The sequence below is a fragment of the Coturnix japonica genome, chromosome 11 (assembly GCF_054131305.1).
Source record: "Coturnix japonica strain WE chromosome 11, WE-NBRP24, whole genome shotgun sequence".
NCBI classification, from domain to species: Eukaryota; Metazoa; Chordata; class Aves; order Galliformes; family Phasianidae; genus Coturnix; species Coturnix japonica.
Window position 1 is genome coordinate 4,406,935 of NC_140673.1, and position 21,362 is coordinate 4,428,296.

General features: G+C 47.7%; 1 protein-coding gene across 2 annotated transcripts in view; it reads right to left on the reverse strand.

Moving 5' to 3' along the window:
- Window positions 1–4,352: 4,352 nt before the first annotated feature.
- PRRX1 (paired related homeobox 1) overlaps window positions 4,353–21,362 on the reverse strand; it is a 33,720-nt gene continuing 16,710 nt past the window's right edge. Inside the window, exons 2-4 of one of the 2 annotated variants that reach the window (XM_015869727.3) lie at window positions 10,714–10,889; window positions 9,944–10,125; window positions 4,353–4,990 (exon numbers count right to left, since the gene is read on the reverse strand). In XM_015869727.3, coding sequence (XP_015725213.1) covers window positions 4,948–4,990; window positions 9,944–10,125; window positions 10,714–10,889 — 401 coding nt within the window. In that variant the 3' untranslated portion in view covers window positions 4,353–4,947. Of the gene's footprint in view, window positions 5,401–9,943; window positions 10,126–10,713; window positions 10,890–21,362 lie in introns of both variants that reach the window. The other variant, XM_015869726.3, reaches the window with a different exon arrangement.

Consider the following 21,362-nt stretch of genomic DNA (forward strand, 5'->3'; position numbering starts at 1 on the left):
GGACAGCTGTGATTGTCCCCTCTGTGTCACCCCTGTCCTCACATGGGGGCTGGAGGTTGAGCTCTGCATGAAGGCGCTGCCAGGGCTCCCATCCAACAGAAGGAGTGTGAGTGTTCTGGCACCGTTAGTGGTTTAGGATGTGTTTTTTTAATTAGGAAAATAACAACTTTGCTGACTTTTCTGTTCTGGTCTTGTTCTACTCTCGTTAACTGCTCTCATTGTATCAAGCAGCGCCCCAGCCCAGGCTCAAGCCCTAATGACTGCTGATGGGAAGCATTTTGTTTCGTAACAGTGGTTTCAGCCAGCAGAGCACATGAGAACATTTTTTCGGGAACATGAAAGATGCTATTTTAGAAACTGTTCTCCCCCATGCTTATGGTGCTCAGAGATGCGCCAGCTCAAACACTTTGCAGCCACGTGCACCATTTAACCCATTAGAGCCAAACAATGGGGCACTCAGAGATCCCGGGGGCCAGATGTGTGGTGGAGTGGCCATCCAACCCCTTGTAGGTTGGATTCTTGCTGTTTATTCATTTACAGCTTAACAGCCTTTCCTCCTCTTTTGGCATCCTTCACCCTCAATGGGAAGGTCCTTCTCTTTCCTGATCAGCAGACCGCATGCTCACTGCCTTGTCCACCTTGTCTCCTTTGGGGTTACAAAGCCCCATTCAGCATTGTGGTTTCACATCTTCAGATCTCCCCAGAAACCAGACCTGCCAAGGCCAGCAGGTCAGCTCCAACACAAGGCTGTAGGGAGCTCCCATGCAGCACTGGGGATCCTACAAACCCAACAGCAGAAGGAGGGTTCCAGCAAAAGCTCCACTGAGATCACCATTCACTGTGTCCAACTAAAATACAACCTCGCCTGTCACAGAGCTAAGTGGAGTCACCCAGAATTATGATTTCCTTTCAGCAGATATTTCATCTTCAGGCTGTCACTTTCGCTCAGGCCATGATTAAAACAATAAACCCCAGAGAAGCCACCCTGCTCCCCGTCAACAGCTGCTTCTCCTCGCCGAGAGCCATTCATCACCAAGAAGAGAGAGGGGAAATTAAAGACAGATTATTATCTATAGCTTGAGGCTGCCACACTGGGTGAGTGTGCTCTCCTTGGTGAAGTCTGAGATGGACCTGTAGGTGTGAGGGATGTACCACATGCCAAGCACCTTCAGCAAGTCATCACCCTGGGTGGATTACCACTGCTTACTTCTGAAATCCTTCGTGGCCATTTGTGTTAGATCCAAAACCTCATCTTGAGGAAAAAAATGCCCATTGACTACCAAGGCAGTCCTTGTCATTTTGACCCAACCCATTCTTCATCAGCTCTGACACGTCTCAGCTGGGATGGCAGCATGGGACCTTCATAGCCCTAAACAAACTGGATGATGAGGATGAAGCAGGACCCTGGTTATACTCTGGAGCCTACAAATCACAGAATTGTAAAGACTGAATAAGACTACTAAGATCATCAGGTCCAACCATCCACTAACTAACAATATTGCCCACTGACCACATCCCTCAGTGTCACATCTCCATGGTTCTTGAGCACCTCCGGGAACAGTGACACCACCACCCCCCTGGCAGCCTGTGCCAATTCACCACCGCTCTTTCTGAGGCGCTTTCTAATATCCAACCTGAACCCCCCCTGGCACAACCTAAAACCATTCTCTCTCATCCTATTGCTGTTACCTGGGAAAAGAGGCCAACCCCCACCTCACCACAACGCGTCCATGTGCCATTATGTAAACATGAAGAGCCATACTGACCACAAGGCTCATAGAGGAGACCCCTAGAACTACTTGCTGAAGAAAACAGCCTTCATCCTGCCAAGCTCTGGACACAGAACATCCTGCTCAGATGTCTCACTTGAGCCCTGATGATGCGTGGCTGTGGCAGACACATAACAGCTTTCCTGGGAGTTTATTTTTCAAAGGCTCTGTGTGTTCCATTTCGGTAAGGCTGGAAAATCTATTGTGTCAGTATCCCGGCCATGCCTGTGCATATTTGCATTTTCATTACAGTATTTTTAGAGATTTCCACTCCTCAGCTCGATTTGGGATGAAGTCAAAAATGTGAAATCTTGGACTCTGCCACAGGAAAAGAAACTCAATTTTTCAGTCAGTGTTAGATACAGCCCTCAGACGTGGTGATGGATGTGCTGCCAACATGGAGGGCTGCACTCACACCACAGATAAGGGCCTGATGTGACCCAGGAGGGCTTTGTCCCCCAGGGAGCTGATGGTGGGAAGCACAGGAGCTCCAGCCCCACAGAAGGAGCCAGGATGCCCTCACTCCCTATTGTGAATATGGTTGGATGTTCAGTTCTGGTTTTCTCTTCCTCTACATTCATGCAGCAGATGATGTAGAGCTGAGAAAACCCCCTGGACCAACAGCTGCAGCCAGAAACCTACTGGGCACATTTACTGAGCAAGTTCCTCAGCTCTGCTGGTGTTCCTCCCTAAAGCAGGTTCCCACATCTTGCTGTGGAACCCAAACAACTTCAGTCCTGTGGTTGGCTTGGAAGCTACACCATTTGCAGTTCTGCTTCTTTAGACAGCCAGGCAATAGCATGCAATGAGCTGATGCTATCATTTCAGAGGAGCAGCTTAGCTCAAGGTAGGTAACTGCAGAGGCTCAGCAGATGCCCTTCTTTCCCATAGCGGGCTCCTAGACACCAATTGCTCCAGACTTTCAGCCCATCTACCCTAACTCGGTGGTCAAGAGCTGAGAAGGGAAGCAGGAAGGCAACCAAATCATACTCAGGAATCCCCACAAGAACAGTTGCTGTATCCCTGAAGCACAGCTCAACAAATCCAACCAAGCTTGGTGCCTTCCTCCACGAAGAAAAAAGCTCTACCCCAGCACCTGCCCACTCTTATTTTAACATCTGACAGCACTGATTAGCCCTCATTAGCCTCTGAGCCCCTCCCTTGTTTGGCAGTGTTGCCTTTTGCCTATTCAGCTGATCCCCTTTTGTTCCCCATCCAGGCAGTGAGACAAAGCACTTTTCCTTTTGTGGTTTCCTCACCTCCCACCCCTGCTTGCCAGCCCACCAGCACCCCCCTGTAATGATGCCCAAGCCCCAGCCTCACCACGCTCCCGGATCTTCCCATGACCAGCTGTAGGACCTCAGGGCAGCAACACATCACACGTGGGGCAGCTGACTGAAAGGACTGGGAGCCTTCCCCCCACCTTTTATTGAAAATGATCATTTCTATTCTAGTGCAAACACTGTACATTTTACATCACAAAATTAGAGATCAGAAAGGGGCCAAAACAGAACATCAGGGATTTCTTAAAATCCCTGTTCAGCGTTGCTTTCTTTGCTTTGTGTTCTGTTTAGCTGTAAGTCCTACCCAAAAGTGGATTTCTTCTTTTACCAAAAATACCTATGCAGGAAGAAAAAAAAGTCAGCAAGCGATCATGTATGCAATCATCAGCACAACTCACACCAGTTTGGATTTGGGGCTTTGTTTCCAGCGTAGCTCAGATACCTCATCTGGACTTCCATTCATACTCTGCCAGTTTAATTTTCACCTTCACTTTAAGAGATTTATTTCTCATTTCCTGCAATGTGCTATTTTAGACTACCAAACCCCTGTATCAGACATCTGCACGTGCCCAAGGCAGCAAACACCAAGCATGGAGACCTCATACTTACGGAGTACCACTCATGGCTGAGTTTCATTCTCCTCCCCACATCCGTGCATGGACCACAGATCAGCTCTGCTGAATTCAGTAGGGCAGCTCCAGGGTCAAGCCCCCTCCATTGGAGAAGCTCTATCTGCTATAAGTAAGCCCCTTCCTCACCCAAGGTTTCCAAGAGGCAGACACAACAAGCAACATGAAAGATCCTAAGATCTTTGCTTGCATAGAAGACACTCCTTTCAGGTTGTATCTCATCTGCTTTTCAAGGAGGGGAGGAAATTAGGTCCTAATTGGCTCTCCAGAGGAGGGAGGGGAGCAGGTGGGGAGAGAAAAGGAGAGTGGTGAAGGCCAGAGGGCAGGTGGTAATGATAGGTCTGTGTGTTCTCCCTGCTGAGATATTACCCATCCTCTGAGGGACTGGTGGAGATTTTCCACTGGGATGTCCTTGTGCATTCCCAATCACACGAACCTATCTAGTCAGATAGAATAAGATGAGGATCTTACCTGCCTATCTGGATGCAAATGCCCTAGAGAAAAATCTGCATACAAACATATCTTCCCTCCAGCCCCACTGCTGTGGGAAGAGGAGAGCCACTGTGAGTGCTGCAGGAGGCTGTGGGGAAGGGTCTGACAAGGATGTGAGGTTGTGGCTGGAATTTCAACACACAGCTCCAGGAACCTGGATGCAGCACAGACATCCCAAGCATTTTCAATGGATTTTATTTCGTTTAATAAAAAACACCAACCAAGCTTGCAAGTATATCTTATATATATAAATATATACAGTATATATAAAACAAATGCATCTGGACAATACCTCTCCCTGTGGCACAAGCCATAAGGCATGGAAAGGAGTGTCCTAACAGTCCTATTCTTGGCACTACAGAGCGAACCCTTCTCCATCCTCCCCCCCACTCACAAACACACATTGGCTTTTCTCTCTTTTGGCTTTTCGAGGCACCGACAAAGTGTGTGAAGCCCACAGAGATCTTCCTTGTGTCGTGGTCCAGGCGACCCGGCAAGGATGCTCCCAGCCCACAGCGCCAATGGGCTTCTTGCAGTCAACATCAACAGCATTGCCACTGTGGCACACGGAATGTGGGAGGGGACGGAATGTCAGGTGGATACAACGGAAAGCGGTGACCAAACAATTTCTTCTTCTAGGGTGAGCTGGGGCAAGGGAGCAAGCTTTGTGCCTCAGCGCGGTGTTGGGTGGGAGGCGGCTGCAGGCTGAGATCAGCGAAGGTTTCTTTTTGCAGTCCCATACAAAAATGGAAAACAACAAGGGTGAGACTGTCCTTAACTGAAGAAGCTCGTAGTATACTGAGCAGAAGCAATAAACCTGACAATAACAAGAAAAAAAATGGTGGCATTATCCCAAAAGGAAGGAGGAACCTTGTCACTCGAGCGGTTCAGTTTGCTCCCGCTTTGGTCCCAATGTTCAGTTCTGGGTTGGGGTTGGCTTTTTTTTTTTTTCCCTTTTTTTTTTTTTTTCTTTTTTTAATATTTTTTAATAGATATATATTTTTTATTTTAAATTTCAGCACAGAAGTTGCGAAGCATGACGGGTGCTGTCGTATTTTCTCCTTCTGCGAAGCAGCTGCCTCCAGTCATTAATTGACTGTGGGCACTTGATTCCTCTGTAAACTATATTCTTTTGCCTTCAGTCTCAGGTTGGCAATGCTGTTGGCCATATTCATGCCCTGCGCCGGGCTGGCGTTGGTACACGTAGTGGAGTAGGTGGCCATGGCACTGCGGGGAGGGGGAGAAAGAGAGAAACATTGGGTCACAGCGGGGTCCCTGCACCGCGGCACACAGCTCTGCACTGCAGAGGTTAAACCCTGGGGTTTCCATCCCTGTGGGATGCGTTTCTTACATGAGCATGGGATTGTCACAGCCCTTCATTGAACACCCTTGGAAATCTCTGCGCTGCAGCCCACTTGCTGAGGGACAGCCAAGGCCAGAGTTCTTCAAGGCAAGAGGAAATTTTCCACTTCCTATTCACTAAACCAAGAGGTTTGCAATGAGGTCAGGGTGCCCGGCTTGCCAACTAGACCATTGTCCTTAAAACTATTCCCACTGGAAGCAAAGTCCTTTTGATGAGACCAAGTTTTGCTTTTACTGCTTGAGAAAACACGTCACTTCTGAGACACATGTTACTTCAAAGAAGTGCTCCGGGAAAAACCCATTTCAACAATTGCGATGCCTGTCAGATGCAGAATCTTGGAAGGCAAAATTCCACATTTTTTTCCCCCTCAAAACTTCACCAATCATATAGGACATGCCTTAAAGGCTGAGACGAAAACAAAAACAAAAACACATTTTTGCTACTTTCAAATCACGTCTTTGTTCGTGAAAAACAGCACTTTTGGCAGTGGAGACTGAACAAAGATGTCAGAGTCCTTTCTTATCCTACCAAAAAATTTGCAAATCTGCTTTCCAGACCACTAGAAAACTTGTTTAACTCATGCATCCCAGGCTTCTGCAAAAAAGAACCCACCCTAAAAGCCAGCAAAATATCTGATGTGGTGAGTATCTTTATGGGGGTCCACAGACAAACACTGAGTGAACCAGAGACGCCAATTCAATACGGTCAGTGCATTTAGGAGGAAACCCCAAATGGTGCTGGTGGTACTCAGCCTCCCAAATCACCTTCCTGGGTGGCTCATGTCTGAGGTTATGGGAAATAGTCTCCTCTACCCATAGAACCATGGAATCGTAGAATCATTAAGGTTGTAAATTCCTCTGAGATCATCTAGACCAACCATCAACCCACCCCACCAAGCCCATGGGCCACATCTCCATGCTTCTTGAACACTTCTAGGGACACTGACCCCCACACCCCTTTTCCTTCCAGCACTGACTTCCATAACCCGAGGAGTTTTTGCAACAGCAAAGCTTCCTGGAGGGCCGTGGGGTTTGCTGCATACACAGATCCAAGCTGTGGCTGCACGCTCATCCCAGTGCACCAACACTGCCTCAGACACTGTGGGGCAGAGCTGCCAGCAGTTTAAACCCAGTTCAGCACTGCTTGAACTCTCCAGGTGCCAGGAGATCCAGACAAGTGCTATTGGAAGGTCCCACCTTAGATGATATTTCTCATTTTGTAAGCAGGGAAAAGAACTTCTGGGAGGAATGCTACATCTGCATGGAAACAGAACAGCTCACACCCATGGAAATGGTTGCTATGGGCCATGGACATACAACTGCTTACACCCTTTGAACAGCACAAAACCTCTTGCAGGAGAGAAAACACTCAAGACACTTCCAGTGTTTCTAATGTGGAGGTAAGAAACTGAAATACACATACTAAAGCACACCTTTTCTTCCTATATTCCTCCAGAAGAACAGTATAAATTTCAGCCCCTCCAGCAGCCCCAAGGGCAAGAGCTGTGGGGAGAGCTGCAGAGCTTCCACATAACCCCAGGGGCTCACGGATGCTCCAGTTCTTCCATGAACTTCCATCAGTTCGTTCCCCATGTCTGCCCCTGGACTGTTGACCACCCTCTGCCCCGTGTAGCAGCAGCAATAAGAGGAGATCTTTGCTGCTTGAAGCTTCCCATTGTGTATGGAGAGCTGGTGGGCATAGAGAAGCCTTTCCCACAGGTACATCTTCCCTGTGGTTTAGTGCTAGAAGAAATGAGGTGAGGCTGAAGCTCTAGCTTAGACAAAACAGGAATTTTCAGCCTCGGGTGAAGACCGTCCCCATTCTTTTGCTGACATTCATAAATTTGGCTGTATTTATGACTACTCCACTATCTCCCTTATTGAGACTCAGGTTTCCTCCTCTCCTCCCTCTTCCACAAGATTATTTTTATTTTTTTTGGCATCCAAAAACCATATATAATTGCTGCCCAAGTCCTGCTTACAACTCCAAGGAGCCTCCTGCTCCCCAAAGGCCTGGGGGAAATTGCTGCTGGCCCATGAAATCCCTGCCAAAGCAAAAATGTACAGAAACACTCTCCTTTAGCAAGTTACTCTGTCAGGAGCAACACACGCAAAGGCTTCTCTTAACACTGCTCTGCTTTGAGCAGTCGTTCCAGAGCCTCTCCAAGGTCTAAAGGTTGACATCACCCTGCAGTCCCCCCATCACTCTGTTCAGATGCAAAAGCCAGGCTCTGTCCTCTCCTCAGCTGCCTATGTTCATGAAACACAGAGGAACATCGTGTTTCTGAGTCCTAAAATCCTCCTTTCAAATATGGTTTTCAATGGACTACGGAGGCAAAGGTTGTTGGAGTGGGAAGTGCAGGCTGACAGCGCGACTGCTAGTCTTGTTTTCTTAGGAACCTACACTAAAATATGTCTAACCAAAACATTTCAGCTTCAAAAAATAATAGTATCTACTTGGCTATCTATGCAACGCAGATCTGCAAATAGCTTTGGTTGACCTGTAGCTGAATGTATTTGGAGAATAAACACACTGATTGAAAACTCGCCCCACATCTAACAGTAAAAACAGCACTGGCCACGCAGCTCTCAGCCCTACTATGGAGCAGCTGTGAATCAGAGGCTGCTGGGGCAGCCTGAGGAGGTGGGGAGGGGGCAGAGGGCCATGCAAACACTCTGCACGGCTGTTTTTTCACCAAGCATCCAATATTTTAATAACCCTACTGAGTTCAAAGCCTTTATGAGGCTCTGACAACCTGGCCCAGGTGCCCATTAAAATGAATATGATTTAAGTGATGCCCGGCAGAATTAGAAAGCTAGGGAGCGGAAAGTGTCTTAAGGGTCACGACCACTCCATGCTGGGAAACCAACTGCTCTGTTCCTCTGCCAACGCCTCCCACCCCACTGCAGGGGCAATGGGAGAAGACCTGTCCTGGTTTGGTGTATTAGTGGGAATGGCTGCAAGCTGAAAATGCCTTTCCTGAAATGCTTTGGCTATAAACAGGAGTAAGAAGACAAGACATCAGGGAAGTGCCTTCTCACCATGGAGAGGCACTGTCAGGTCTGGATCTCACCTCAGGGGGAAAAAAATCTTCCCAAGACTCTTCCTTCTCCCTTGCTCTATTTGTTTGCACGCCCCTGATGTGCTGGGCTTCCCCTTGCCCAGAGCAGCCCCAGACAGCCCTTCCCAGTGTGACCCTGAAGTCACCTTTGCAGGGTCTTCTCCTAGAAGCCGTTATGAAGCCCCTTGTGTAAATAACATCTTGGGAGGGATGATCTATTTTTAAAAGTGTGAGAGGTAGAAATGAGCCATGGGTGTTCAGCAGAGATCTGGTGCTGTGACCAGAACAGACTTAGCAGGGTGGGGAAGGACTCGTGCTTTTCTCCCCTAAACTTGCCACCCAAACTCCTCCTTATGATGCAACACTTCACAGAGAGAAAGCCTTAACCTCTAATGGGGGATTTGCCAGTCACTAGTCTTCAGATAAAATCCAGAGGGTAAGATAAGAGCCTTCTCTAAGACCAAACCAGTAGTCATCAGAAGCATCTTTTGCAGTACCTGCAGTGGATGAACCTAAGACTTGTTCTTCTGGAGCTACTGTGTATGCAAGGGTGACCCCATGGCACTGAAGCAACAAACTACCCAGGCAGCAAAATGCTTCCAGACCTCACCCTGCCAGCAATGTTTGGGGTAAATGAAGGAGGCCAAAATGGCTAAAGAAGGAAGGACCTGGGTTTGGTGTAACTCCTACAGGCCAGTGGGAAGCTGGCTGCATCAAAGCCAGGTGAACAGGAAGAAATTCAGCCAAGGGCTACAAGAACTTGACCAGCAATGAGGTTGCTATGCTAAAAAAACACCCACCAACCTCATTTTTAATTGCCTGTATGTCAGCTGGATCCCTGCAAACAAACATACCCAGTGTATCTTGCATTCACAGTCAGTTCCCACTAGATTGTGGAGAGGACAGAAGAGAGCAGGGAGACCTGTGATTTGTGTGGACATCCCAGTTCCATTGAGCAGATCAGTGACTCATGGAAACATTTCCTCCTTGCTTCAAACTAGATGCACAAGAGAAGTGTGACCCCTTCTGCTTCCAGGTACTCCTTCTTGATCCTCTTTCAAAACTTCCTGAACTGCAGAGAATGTGCAGCCTCCCTTGGAAGCAGCTCTGGGGAGCCACACCAATGCTCTACCAAGCCCACTCTGCAAGCCTGGCTGTGAGATGGAGTGGGATGGGAATATGTAAGGAAAACCAGTGGGACAGTGAAACTGCTGTACCTCCAGCTGCCCCATGCGAGCATAAACAGCCCTTTAGAGCAATTGAAAACAAATGCAGCTGAGAGCCACACTCAGGCTGCCCTGAATCATACCAGCAACCAGTCAGCCCCAGAGGGGTTGCTGACTCACCTGTAAGGCGAGGCGGTACCCCAGGAGAGATAGTCGGTGGGTCTTGGAGCTGGGCGAGGTACTATGGGCTGCTCCACGGCGGTCACATCCCCTGAGTAGGATTTGAGCAGAGAGGCATTCTTGCTGGCCAGCATGGCCCTCTCATTCCGGCGAAACTTGGCTCTCCGGTTCTGGAACCACACCTGGGATGGGAAACACACAGACCAATCATCCACCACAACCTGCACTGCTGAGATGCTCACTTCTTCACCATACTACCCCAACCCTGCTGGGCAAGATGGTGCTCTGCAAAAGCGAGTTCTCTGTCACTGGAAACCCTAATGACAAGACAATCTATAAGTCCACCCTGGTAGAGCTCTTGTGTAATAAACTGACTCAGTGAGGTCCCTGTGGGACTGGATCTGTTCTGTGCTGCAAGACCCATAGTGTACCCCCCAATATACTTTCACCTTCAGAAGGTGCAGGTTTACAAGCTAAATGCTGAGCAGCTCAAATTAACATGAGCAACCTGAGCAAAAAGCATCCAACATCCAAGCCTTCAAAAGGCTCTATGAATACATCTGAATGAGCAGATAGCACGTATGGAGGCAGATCAGGCCTGGCAGTCTTCCATAGACAAGGCATCCTTGGGAATGCAATATGGGATGAACCGAGAGTTTGGTGACCCTACCGTTCCATGGGGACTTCAATGATATCTATTGCCATACTGAATAGCCTGATGATACCACCACCTAGATGAGGTGTGCCTATACACAAGCGGTGAGAATTACCTGAACTCTGGCTTCAGTGAGGTTGACTCTGCGTGCAAGGTCTTCCCGTACAAAGGCATCGGGGTAGTGTGTCCTCTCAAAGACCCTCTCTAGTGCCTGGAGCTGGCTGCTGTTGAAGGTAGTCCTGTTCCTTCTCTGCTTTCTTTTCTTCTTCTCTTCTGAATTCAGCTGATCATCTAGGAGAGACAAGTGGAGATATGAAAGGCTAGAAGTTTCAGAACCCATAGCAATGTTGTGATGTGAACGTTAAGAAGGGTCAGGGTGGACAAAAGTTCCAGTATGCCACCACCCTCACTGTCTTGCCATCTCCAAAGCGTTCTTTGATTTGCCATCTAGGCATGCTCAGATATTGCCCTTGGGGGCCAGCTGGAAGGTTTGACATCATTTCCTGTCCACTTTGGAGAAAGATTCTCCTCCTGCACTCCCTTGCTCTCATCTGACTTGTACGCATCTCTTACATATGCACAGACCTCACATGCTGGTCTTCACCCCAGCTTCCCTGAGAGCATTTGCTTGCAGAAGATGTTTCTCATAGATGGAGAACCTACACATGCACACAAACCCAGTTCACCTTCCTACCCCATTCTGACAACATCAGAGACTTTTCTGAGTATGAAGAATCACCAACTGCTCCTCTTTGGGCTTCTAATTTCCAAGGACTGCCCTTAGAGAAATGAAACAGATCCCTGGGGGGTAAGTATGAATTCCATGCCTGCTCTTACTAGTGCACAGCATACTCATCTCTACATAAGGAAAAGTAAGGAGCCAACTTCTACTCTGGGACTGATGATAGCCAAGGCAGTGCCACTTTCTGTAAGCAACTCTGTTTGGCTTAAATGAGAACTGCACTTTTTCTGCACCCAGATAAGAGACACCAGTTTGAGCAGAGATGGGGAGATGTTAACAAAGAGGTGCCAGGGCTAAACAAGAGACAAGCATAAAAGCTACTTTTGCTTGTATGCTCATAAGCCTTTGCTTTGCACTTGTACATCTATAAGGGCCCCAGTCCCCACAGTTCAAGACTTAACACATGATGGGTCCCACCAAAACCAGCATGGCTTTCCATGCTGCCAAGCACAGCAGGTGGGCAATGCTGGAGAGGTCCCGCTGCCTGATGTAGAAGAACAGTAGCTAAACCTAGAAGAGCCACAGCTAATATATGTATAAACACACGTTAAAACACATCAATTACTGTATCTACAAAACACATAGTGAATTACACTTGATGTTAATTAATATGCACCTGGGCTCAGAAGACAGTACCACTGCTATGCAGTTGCAGAATAACCCCCCGAACGTCATTCCTTTTGCCATAAAGAAATGTGACAGCTCTCCTAATCTTCCTGTTCTTGAGAGGGTAGGTAAGACTCACAGAGATGCTGACAAGGAAATTAAAATCCACAGCTATTGTCCTCACCACCTGTCTGTGCTGCTTTTCACAGCCCATCTGGTTATAGTTACCACACCTGAGCGCCTTTGGAACAGCGCCCGTCCATTTGGGAACAAAAGGACATTCCTCTTAAATTAAAGGAGCTTTTTCAAATTCCTGCAGGTTTACAGCCCTTCCATCCCCTCTCCAGCAGCCTGACAACCCTCATCAGGCTCCTCTCCAGCCTGGGGATTCCTGGGTGTAGAGATACACCCACAGCTCTCTTGTATCTGAAAGGAAGTGTTTGGAGATGAGCCAGGAAGGGACTTGCAATGGGATATGCAAAGAAAATAAATACATGTAGTAATTCTGAGAAAGCTCCAAGAGGCCTCATTGCAGCCTTCCAGAACTTGAAGGGAGCTTGCAAGCAGGAGGGTGACTGACTTTACATGGTCTGACAGTGGTGGACAAGGGGGAATGGCTTTACACTAAAAGAGAGGAGACTTAGGCAAGATGTTGGGGAAACGTTTCATTCCAATTCAGTGAGGTGCTGGCAGCTGTGCACCATGAAACCCAGCAAACAGAGAACCACCATCACCCCTCCAAACTGCACAAATGCTGCAAAATCAGCAGCTGCTATCAAGATCAATGTCAACCTGGACATTGTTCTTCCTTCTGAGCTCTCCATTCAATTCTCCTTTTGGATCTAAACCCTGTGCATGCAGATCAGATGAACAAATCACTGAAAGCCTTGGGAGGTTGCCGGGAGCCCCCCAGGCATTTCAAGATCCTCTCCAGCCCAGTGTAAGGCACTCAGGGCTGCCTGACTGTTGCTCAGATCCTGTGTGATGCTTCCATAAGAAGAAACGTGAGCACAACGCCCTGAGGGATGAGAAGTGAGCAAGCCAAAGGCTGTACAAGGCTGGGGAACAAGGACCCCTCCTGCCAAGCACGTTAACACCATTTGCCTGGTTTCCTCCCAGAGCAAAGCAAGACAGCGGTGATTCACAGCTCACCTCCTAACCACCAGGCTGAGCAGCGGAAGGATGCTGGCATTGCCACAGTGACTCAGGGCCAGGTCACCTCCAGCCCCGGCTGCCACCAGGCAGGGATGTGAGTCACTGTCCCGGCACCAAGCAGCACAGCTCAGCCTGCACTGCGGGACACGGCTTTGAGGTCTCTCTTTGCTGCACATCTGGAACGGCGCAGCACAGCTGGATCCAAGAGACGTGGGCAGGAGGAAAAAAACTACAGAATAGCAGTGTGAGCCCAGAGCTGGGCTGATAATCAGCCTTGCTGGAACTCCTTGCCTAATTGACACACCACAGGACAACTAAAATCCACTAACAAGGAAATGCAGGCACTAAACCCCATGTGTCTGCAAATGACACCTTGCTCACAGTTCTTAGGGCAGCCTTTGACATGTTGGCAGACTATTTTTTACACCAGTCACAGAAACAGAATTGCTCAGGTTAGAAAAGACCTTCAAGTCTCGTTTTTCCTTATCAGGAAGGAGCCCTGACAAATGGTACCCCTAAATTATGTTGACAGCACCAATGCCTGGAGTCAGCAGAAACAGAGTGAAGAGGAAATGAGCTCTAAAGTTCTTGAGATGGGTCAGGAGCCTTTCATCAACATTCTTTTAATCAGAATTATTACAAACAGCATTCTCCAAAGCCCCACTTCTCACAAGCACAGCCCCTAGGGAGATAGAGATGCACGTTCCTCTGCTCTGGAACCGGTGCTGGATATTCTGAGAAGTTCATTTCCAAATCCCAATGTTTCACGCTGCACTGGGGGGGATTTTGTTTCCTGTTTCCATATACGTGCTTTTCCTGTACAAGCTCTATGTTCATGCACTACTTGCAAACCCAAACACACTTCTAGGATGCTCCAGAGCACTTCTAATTGCTCCCAAATAACACAGTGTCCTATCCTTTCCTCCTCGCTCATCATGTCTCCCCATGCAACAGGGCAGAGCCGCTGTCTTCATGTCAGGGACAGTCACTGGAGTATCATCAGATGGGTCTGTTGGGACATCATATTGAAAACATAACCAACCACAAACCAAACCAGAGCTCCGAACTGAATGCCTACATGTAAGTTACAAGACCAGTATTTTTTTCCAACAGTACGTGCAACCGCAACATATTTTGGATTTCCAGTTTGTAGGAATGCCTGTACATACTTGCTTTCATTCCAGGTCAGAATAAAAACAAATTTCCAGATGGGGTTTACATTGTGTGGGCAGTTTTGAAAAGTTTTGACCGGTTCTATGAAGTCTTGAAGCAGAGGTTAGAGAGCATGTATCAGATCTGAACTGAAAGTCAACAATTGGGTCTCATTAAACAAGAGGCTGAGACGTCCAGCCACAAATCACTTACAGTAAGGAAAGGCAGATTTGTCACATCGGTTATATAAACTGTAAACTGAGGAAGGATTCCAGGAAAAAAAAAAAAAGGAATCACGCTGTAATCACAGCCTGAAAAACAAGAAGTTACCACCAGAGTTTGAATATGGATTAAAGAAAACCAAAACAAATCTATTTCACGGGAGAAAACAAATCTAGAAACTAAAAACCCAGCAACTGATAACTCTTTTAAGGTTGAAAAAAATCTTGCAAGCCAAAAGTAAAAAAAAAAAAAGAAGAAGGTTTTACTTGGAGTAGTGGGGAAGAAAGAAAAATAGAGAACAGAAGGGAGAGGAAAAATCTTTTGCTTGGGTTTGAAGTTGAATTTTAAGACCACCGCAGGCGCACTTTGCAGTTTTATCCGCTTTCTCCTTTGCTTTCAGTTCCTTACCTCCATCCAAAATACTGTCATTCCTAGGGAATCAACACAGGAAAAGGAAGGGAAAAAAGAGCTAGAAAGGTTTAATCAAAGCTAATTCTCCTTCCCCTGTGTCCTGATAGGTGTCCATGGGACGGTGACACAGGTATGAGATGCATCACCCATACACAAGACCTCAAATTATTTCAGTTACACAGAAAATCACAGTATGTGAAACTCTCTTGTTTGGATCACCAGGAACACAAGAAGGAAAAAAGAAAATAGAAAGAAACAGATGCTGCGTTTTTTAAAACATCTTCGGGTTTGATGATCTCATGGACTAGTCAAATTCACAAGAAAAAAAACGGCAATTTTGTGAATGGGCTGTGGGACTTCAGAAAGGCAATACTGAATTTTTCACATCAAAACCAAGTTTTAATATTAAATAGAAAAGCGTGTGCGTTTTCAGCATTACCCAGGAGACGACAGCAGTTTCTCTCCAAAGTGTCTGCAATGTGGAACTTATCAGGGTAATTTCTAGCTGACCGCATACAAACAATTACATATCATTACGGAGCTGTGAATAGCTCTTGCATGCATTGCGTGCCTCCAGCCTCACAGCTCTGCTTCCAGGCTGGGAACTTGCTGAGGTGCTGCACAGCCCTTCACCAGGGCACCATGAGTCCTATCCCAGCTGGAAGACAGCACTCCTCTTTGAGATGGTTTCAGCGCTGGTGCTCTGCCTCTCGTCCAGAGGGAATCTCAGAGCCCATAGGTTGTGCCTCCTGCGGTTGCAAACCCATAAGATGTGCCTTCTCCCTGCCCATGTCAGTGCTCCTGCTTGGAGCTTGACTTAGTAGCAGCAATGAAGTTGGACAAAAAACTTGCAATTGTGACCCAATGGGAATCCAGACATTCTTCCTAGAAAGGCATGACGCTAAGTGCTTATTACTAGGAGAACAATATTTGCGGGGGAGGAAGTATACATCCTTCTCCAGAATTTGGTACAGAGCCACTGAGAGTCCCCTTAGATCCCAGAGACAAGCCTGAGTTCTGCTCTAACAGCTCTGCTTTGATATTTCCTAGGGTTTTCCTCCTGGGCATCCTACAGCTCACGGCTTAGCCCAGCTCCTCTAACAAGCCTTTCCACCGGGTCTTGGGGTCAGAGTGTTCCCATAATACAATAAGCGCTGTATGGATCTCATAAGCTCCAAGGCACAGTATGTTATGTGTTTGGAATTCGTCGTATGCTTTTATACTTTGTTTTACATATTGTAATTTTTATATGCATTACCACATTGATCCTTGGAAAATTAATTTAAAAAAAAAAAAAAAAAAAGATAATCAAAAGCAAACACATAGTTTAAAAGCCTGCCAGCGGCAAATCATGTTCTGTGAGACTGCATTTTGTAACTGACAAAGAGACCAAACCACCAGATCGTGGCTGGGATCCAGCAGGGTGGGTTTGCCAGGCAGGGTGGGGATAGGATCCAGCAGGGCTGTGGACCCCCGAGCCCCTCATTAGGGCAGCCCAATGCCACAGGCACACTGGACCTGAGACCGAGGAGAAGAAACACAATCGCATGACTTCTCCAGCCAAACCCCACTGCCATATACAAGGCACGGAACCCATGGCACCCTGAAGAGGTTGCGCCTTCCCAGCTCCCAGCTCATTTTGGGGTCAGACCTGGAAGGGGTGCGTTGGGCAGGGCTGGACATGAAGTCATGCCTTTGCAAGGTCAGGGTATGGCTTCCAACGCCCACATCCTCTTCCCATCAGCTCCCCTTCCCATGCCATGTGTCCTGATGTTTCAACTTAGAAACGGCACTCGTGCAGCCAAAATCAAACTTCCCAACCTCCGCCCTGCTCCGTCGGTATTTTCTCATTTCCAAAGCCCCTCCCTGCCCTAGTTCATTCCAGATAACATCCGTCTTTCCATCTTCTCAGCACCCTTTCTTGGCCTTTCTGAAGAAGCTCAGAAGCTCAGCCATGTATAGCCAGGTATCTCTGCCTCTTTTAACCCCATTGCGCACATGTGGTACATCCACATGCACACAATTACAAAGAATGCCCCTCTTAAGAATCCAGGCTGCTCTTACAGACAGGCCACATGCTTATCCAGCACTTCCAGGCAGGAGCAGCCCAGCATAAGTGTCCACATCCTCCTGGACATCACCAACTGCCTTCAAGGCTGTGACTATAAGCTGCCACCAGAGCCTGACACGGCCAGGTAATTTGGTTGCTTTTTGTACACATCCCATCACAGAAGGGAAGAGTCGACAAAAACAACTTAACCTCCTTCTCCTGATGGCCGTGGGTTCAGTGTGCTGAGCCTCCGTGTTTGTACTCATTCAAGAGGCTGCAGAAGCCATGAAGCTGTGGCCCTGCAGCCCCCCCTCAAACCATTCCCCCCATCCAGCACCCACACAAACTCTGGGCAACACTGCTTTCATTATTCATTTTCTCCTGTATTTAAAAAAAAAAAAGGTGGCAAAAGTCCCCACGAATTTCAGCCAATGACACTTACTAATAGGGAAAGTTAAAGCATTAAGGAAAAAAAAATGCTTTTGCTGAGGCAGGGAAGAGCTGCAGGGAAGAGCTGCTTTGGATTTTGTTTGTTGGGTTGTTTTTCTTTCCAGACCATATACAGATTACAAATGAGCTAATTGGCATTTGGGGCAGACAGATCATTTCCACATGCCGCAGCCACTGCAAGAGTCTGCAAACATTACCAGAGCCCACCAACCCACATTGGCAAAGCTCAACTCGGGCTCACCTGCCCAATGAGTATCTGAGCATGCTGGGTCCCCACTGTGCTGAGCAGGGCCATTATCACACAGCCCTACCCCAGTCGGGTCTGGAAATTCACTTGGATGCGGGCTTTGTACATAGGACCCGCGCAAGCAGACAACGACCTGTGGGATGCATGCCAGCTGGCCCTGGCGGTGCATAGAAACGCTGTTCTCAATGGATATTTCATCTGTTTGTCATCCAGACAAGCAGACCTTGGAGCTGCATGGCAGAGCGGGGCTCCACCTCACCTCACATGGTGGCCAGGGCCGCTGCTGGAGCCCAGAGCACCAACAAGAAAGGAAGGCACAGAGCACGGCGAGAGCATGGAAACCGGCTCCCCAAAGGCTGTGCTCCCCTTTCATTAGCATCCAAGAACAAATGGGTTTTGACCAGATCAGGCCACCAGGTAACACACAAATCAGAGCGGAGCCGCTGCAGAGCTCCGCACAGAAATCCAGATTTTGACCACTAATGCATTTTATGGGTCCCTCTTGATCACGACTGGAAAAACGATGACATGAGAGGTCCAGAAATAACAGAACACAAGCCCGGCTGTCAGAATCCAGCCCACCTGCCTCTTCTGAGCATCCTGACAGGGAACACATTCCTCGGGTGGGGATAAAGGGCCTTTATATCCCACACTGCTCGAGGAGGCAAAGCCATTGAAGCCCTTACAGCTATTTCAGAGTGCAGCTTTCTTGACAGAGCAGCATTCTGCAGAACAGGACCATGGAGGAGATGCTCCAAGGGCTCCCATGAGCCCCATGCTCCCTCTCTGTGCCACGCCAAGAGAAACTGGGCTGTGCCCCACATCCATCCCCAGCCCCTTCTGGGCAGCAAATGCATTTCACATTAGCTAATAAATTGCTACATCTTATGTTTCCTAGCCTGCTGGAATGATGAATATTTCGGAATGTGTTTTGAATGGTTCCCTGCCAGAGTCAAACAATCATCTAGAGATTTTAAATCAAAAGGCTGAAAAATGGAAACCTCTGTCTTTCCACAAAGTTCACTGCAGTTTGAAAAGCCCAACTCCCAGCAGAGGAGGCAGAATGACTGTTGTCAGAGCTCCTGCGAATTGGGGCAAATGAGTGATGTGCTGGAAACCGTGCTCCCTAACATGGACTAATAACCTTTGCCTCCAGGTGATGAATATATTAGCAGATTTTTGCTTATTGCTGCCCTTCATCACGCTGCAAAGTCAGATATGCTAACCTTGAGGATCAGACGATTTAGGGAAGCCATATGGAAACACAGGATATTTCTGCCATAAGTTGCTGTTCTCAGCCTGCTGCAGGGCTAGCAGACAAATGCTGTTTTTCCAGCCTAATTTAACACAATCTAAGGGTTTTTAGAGGTTCTAGATAATTAATTGCATCCATCATTTTTACTTACCCTACAGCCAACCAATCCCTGTCTAGCAGAGGATTAACTCGCCCCAAATAAGATTTGATAGCCCACCCAAAGGGGCACACAATTAACACAACCACGCACTCGTTGTGTGTCCCACCTCCTGCTCCAGCCACTGCATCCCATCGCTGTGGGAGCACCACACTGGTCATCAGCAACTATGGCTGAGCAAGCTTAGCACTACCCCCATGCTACAAGATGTGGTCTCCATTGGTAAAGGAGAGAAGGATGTGGCCATGTCTCATCAGAGCAGCCAGAGCTGGAGTGGGTCCAGGAAATAAGCTTCCCTCTCCCCCATGGAGATGGGCTGTCTAGACACATTGGCAAAGCTGTGAAGCTGAATTTGCAGGGCTGCATCCTTCTTGTATACAGCCTGTCAGAGACACAAATTCCCATCCCCCAGCCTGTTAGCACCGGCATTTTTCCATACTCCCTCATGTCACTCATGTCCAGAAACGCCAATGACTTTAACTGAGAAATTCTTAAACAGAATTCTTTCCCCTAGAAAAAACATTTTTTCGATCAACCCACTGGCAAAACCATTTGCTGGTTATTTTGCTACGCTTATTTTCGCTAACAATTAATGTAAAAATAAAATAAGTCTTGTAGAAAGCATTCTTAAGCCAAAACACTTCAGAATTCATCTATAAATTGCAACAGAAACCTGAAAAAAAAGTTGTCCAAGTAATAAAAAAATACTGAAGAAAACCACTGGGAGTCAGACAATGTTTTCCATGCCCTCAGGCCCCCACTCAACACAGCACTTAGAGGCAGGTTGAAGACCACCGCCCTCCAGCCTCTCTCCCGATGACTCCCAATGACAATGGGATGAGGGCTTCTGCTCCATGCTGGAGCCCTACTGAAGTCAGTAATCAGTAAATTACTTTCAGCCAGATTTAAGTTCTTGAAGGTCATTAGAGTATGTTAAACCGATTTATTCATCACCAGAGGCCCTTACGAGCTAGAGAAACACATGTTGGGACTCTGCCTCCATTTCCCTCCTTGCTTTGCTTCCCCCATCCATTTAGGATATATCTAATATACTGCTCTCTGAGGATATATTCTGGCACTTCATTCACAGCACTTACAGGGGTGTGGACAACAAGGAAGTCACCTCAGAATAAACCAGAAATTGGTCATATCACAATTGTGATCACAATCATGATCAAAACTACCGTTTTGTACTTGCACACAGCAGCTCATCTTTCGGTGATGATGCAGACAAGCAGCTGAGGGATGAGCTTCCCACTCTGCTTCATCAACTGCATCCCTGAAGAAGGCCTTCTGAAGCCACCCCACCATGAGGCAAGAAAGCTCAGCTGCTCCCAGAAACATCAAGAGCCTTTGACTTTGCTTGGGCAGCCTCCACCCAGTTGCAGGAATAAACACATCAGCGCATGGCTTCCTCCTCATGCAGCTCTCCATACAGCTCCTGGAAAGGGGCACTAGGATGGAGGCCACAGCCCAGGCCACCTCCTGCCAGACCAGGTCCCAGGCTCATGCTGATAACGTTGAGATGGGACTGGTTGTGTGGACCGTAACAAAGATCACAGCATCCAAAGAGCTACAGATCCAGCTCAGAGAGAGCTAACACACGATGCAAAAGATCCTGCAATAAGTTCTCTTTTTTCTTGTGAACGCAGCTCGTTAAATGTTTGCTGGAAAAACAGAAAAGCATTTTCCACTGAGAAGGGGACATCCAAGAAAAGCCCTTTTGGACATAAATTGGCAAAAGGCTGCCGAGCATTTATCTTCAGCATAGAATGTGCTCTGTCAGGAGGGCCGTAACTAACAATATGCTGAAAAACATGCCACAGACTTCCACCGTATTTTATTTGGCACAAAGGGGTTATTCCTCAGCACAAAGTATTTGCAGCTGGCATCGGTTAAACAAGAAATTACAACCTTCAAAAGATCCATTTAACGTCGGCTGCAGAAAGTACAGAATTTGCTATCAGCTTCGATGACAACAGACTGTGCCCTATAAAACACCATGAATGTGCCTGGCTACGATGCTCAGTGCAAGCTGCCAGTTCAGCAAGGCACTAGGAGCGTCCTGCCCCTGCTCAGGAGGATGCCACCAGTTTTAGGGCAGAGAACCCCTGTCCCCAAACCTTATTGGGCTGCTGAGTTCATCCACCAGACTCAAGGCACTGCACGTTGATTTCCATGAGGACCAGCAAAACTGATGGGGAAGCAACTCTGGTCAGGCTGGGAAGAATCTCTAAGCCACAGCTCAAGTCAACAGCATGGCAGGTCCAAGGACATGGAACTGAATGAATGGGTCACCCGGTCACCATGTGGCACT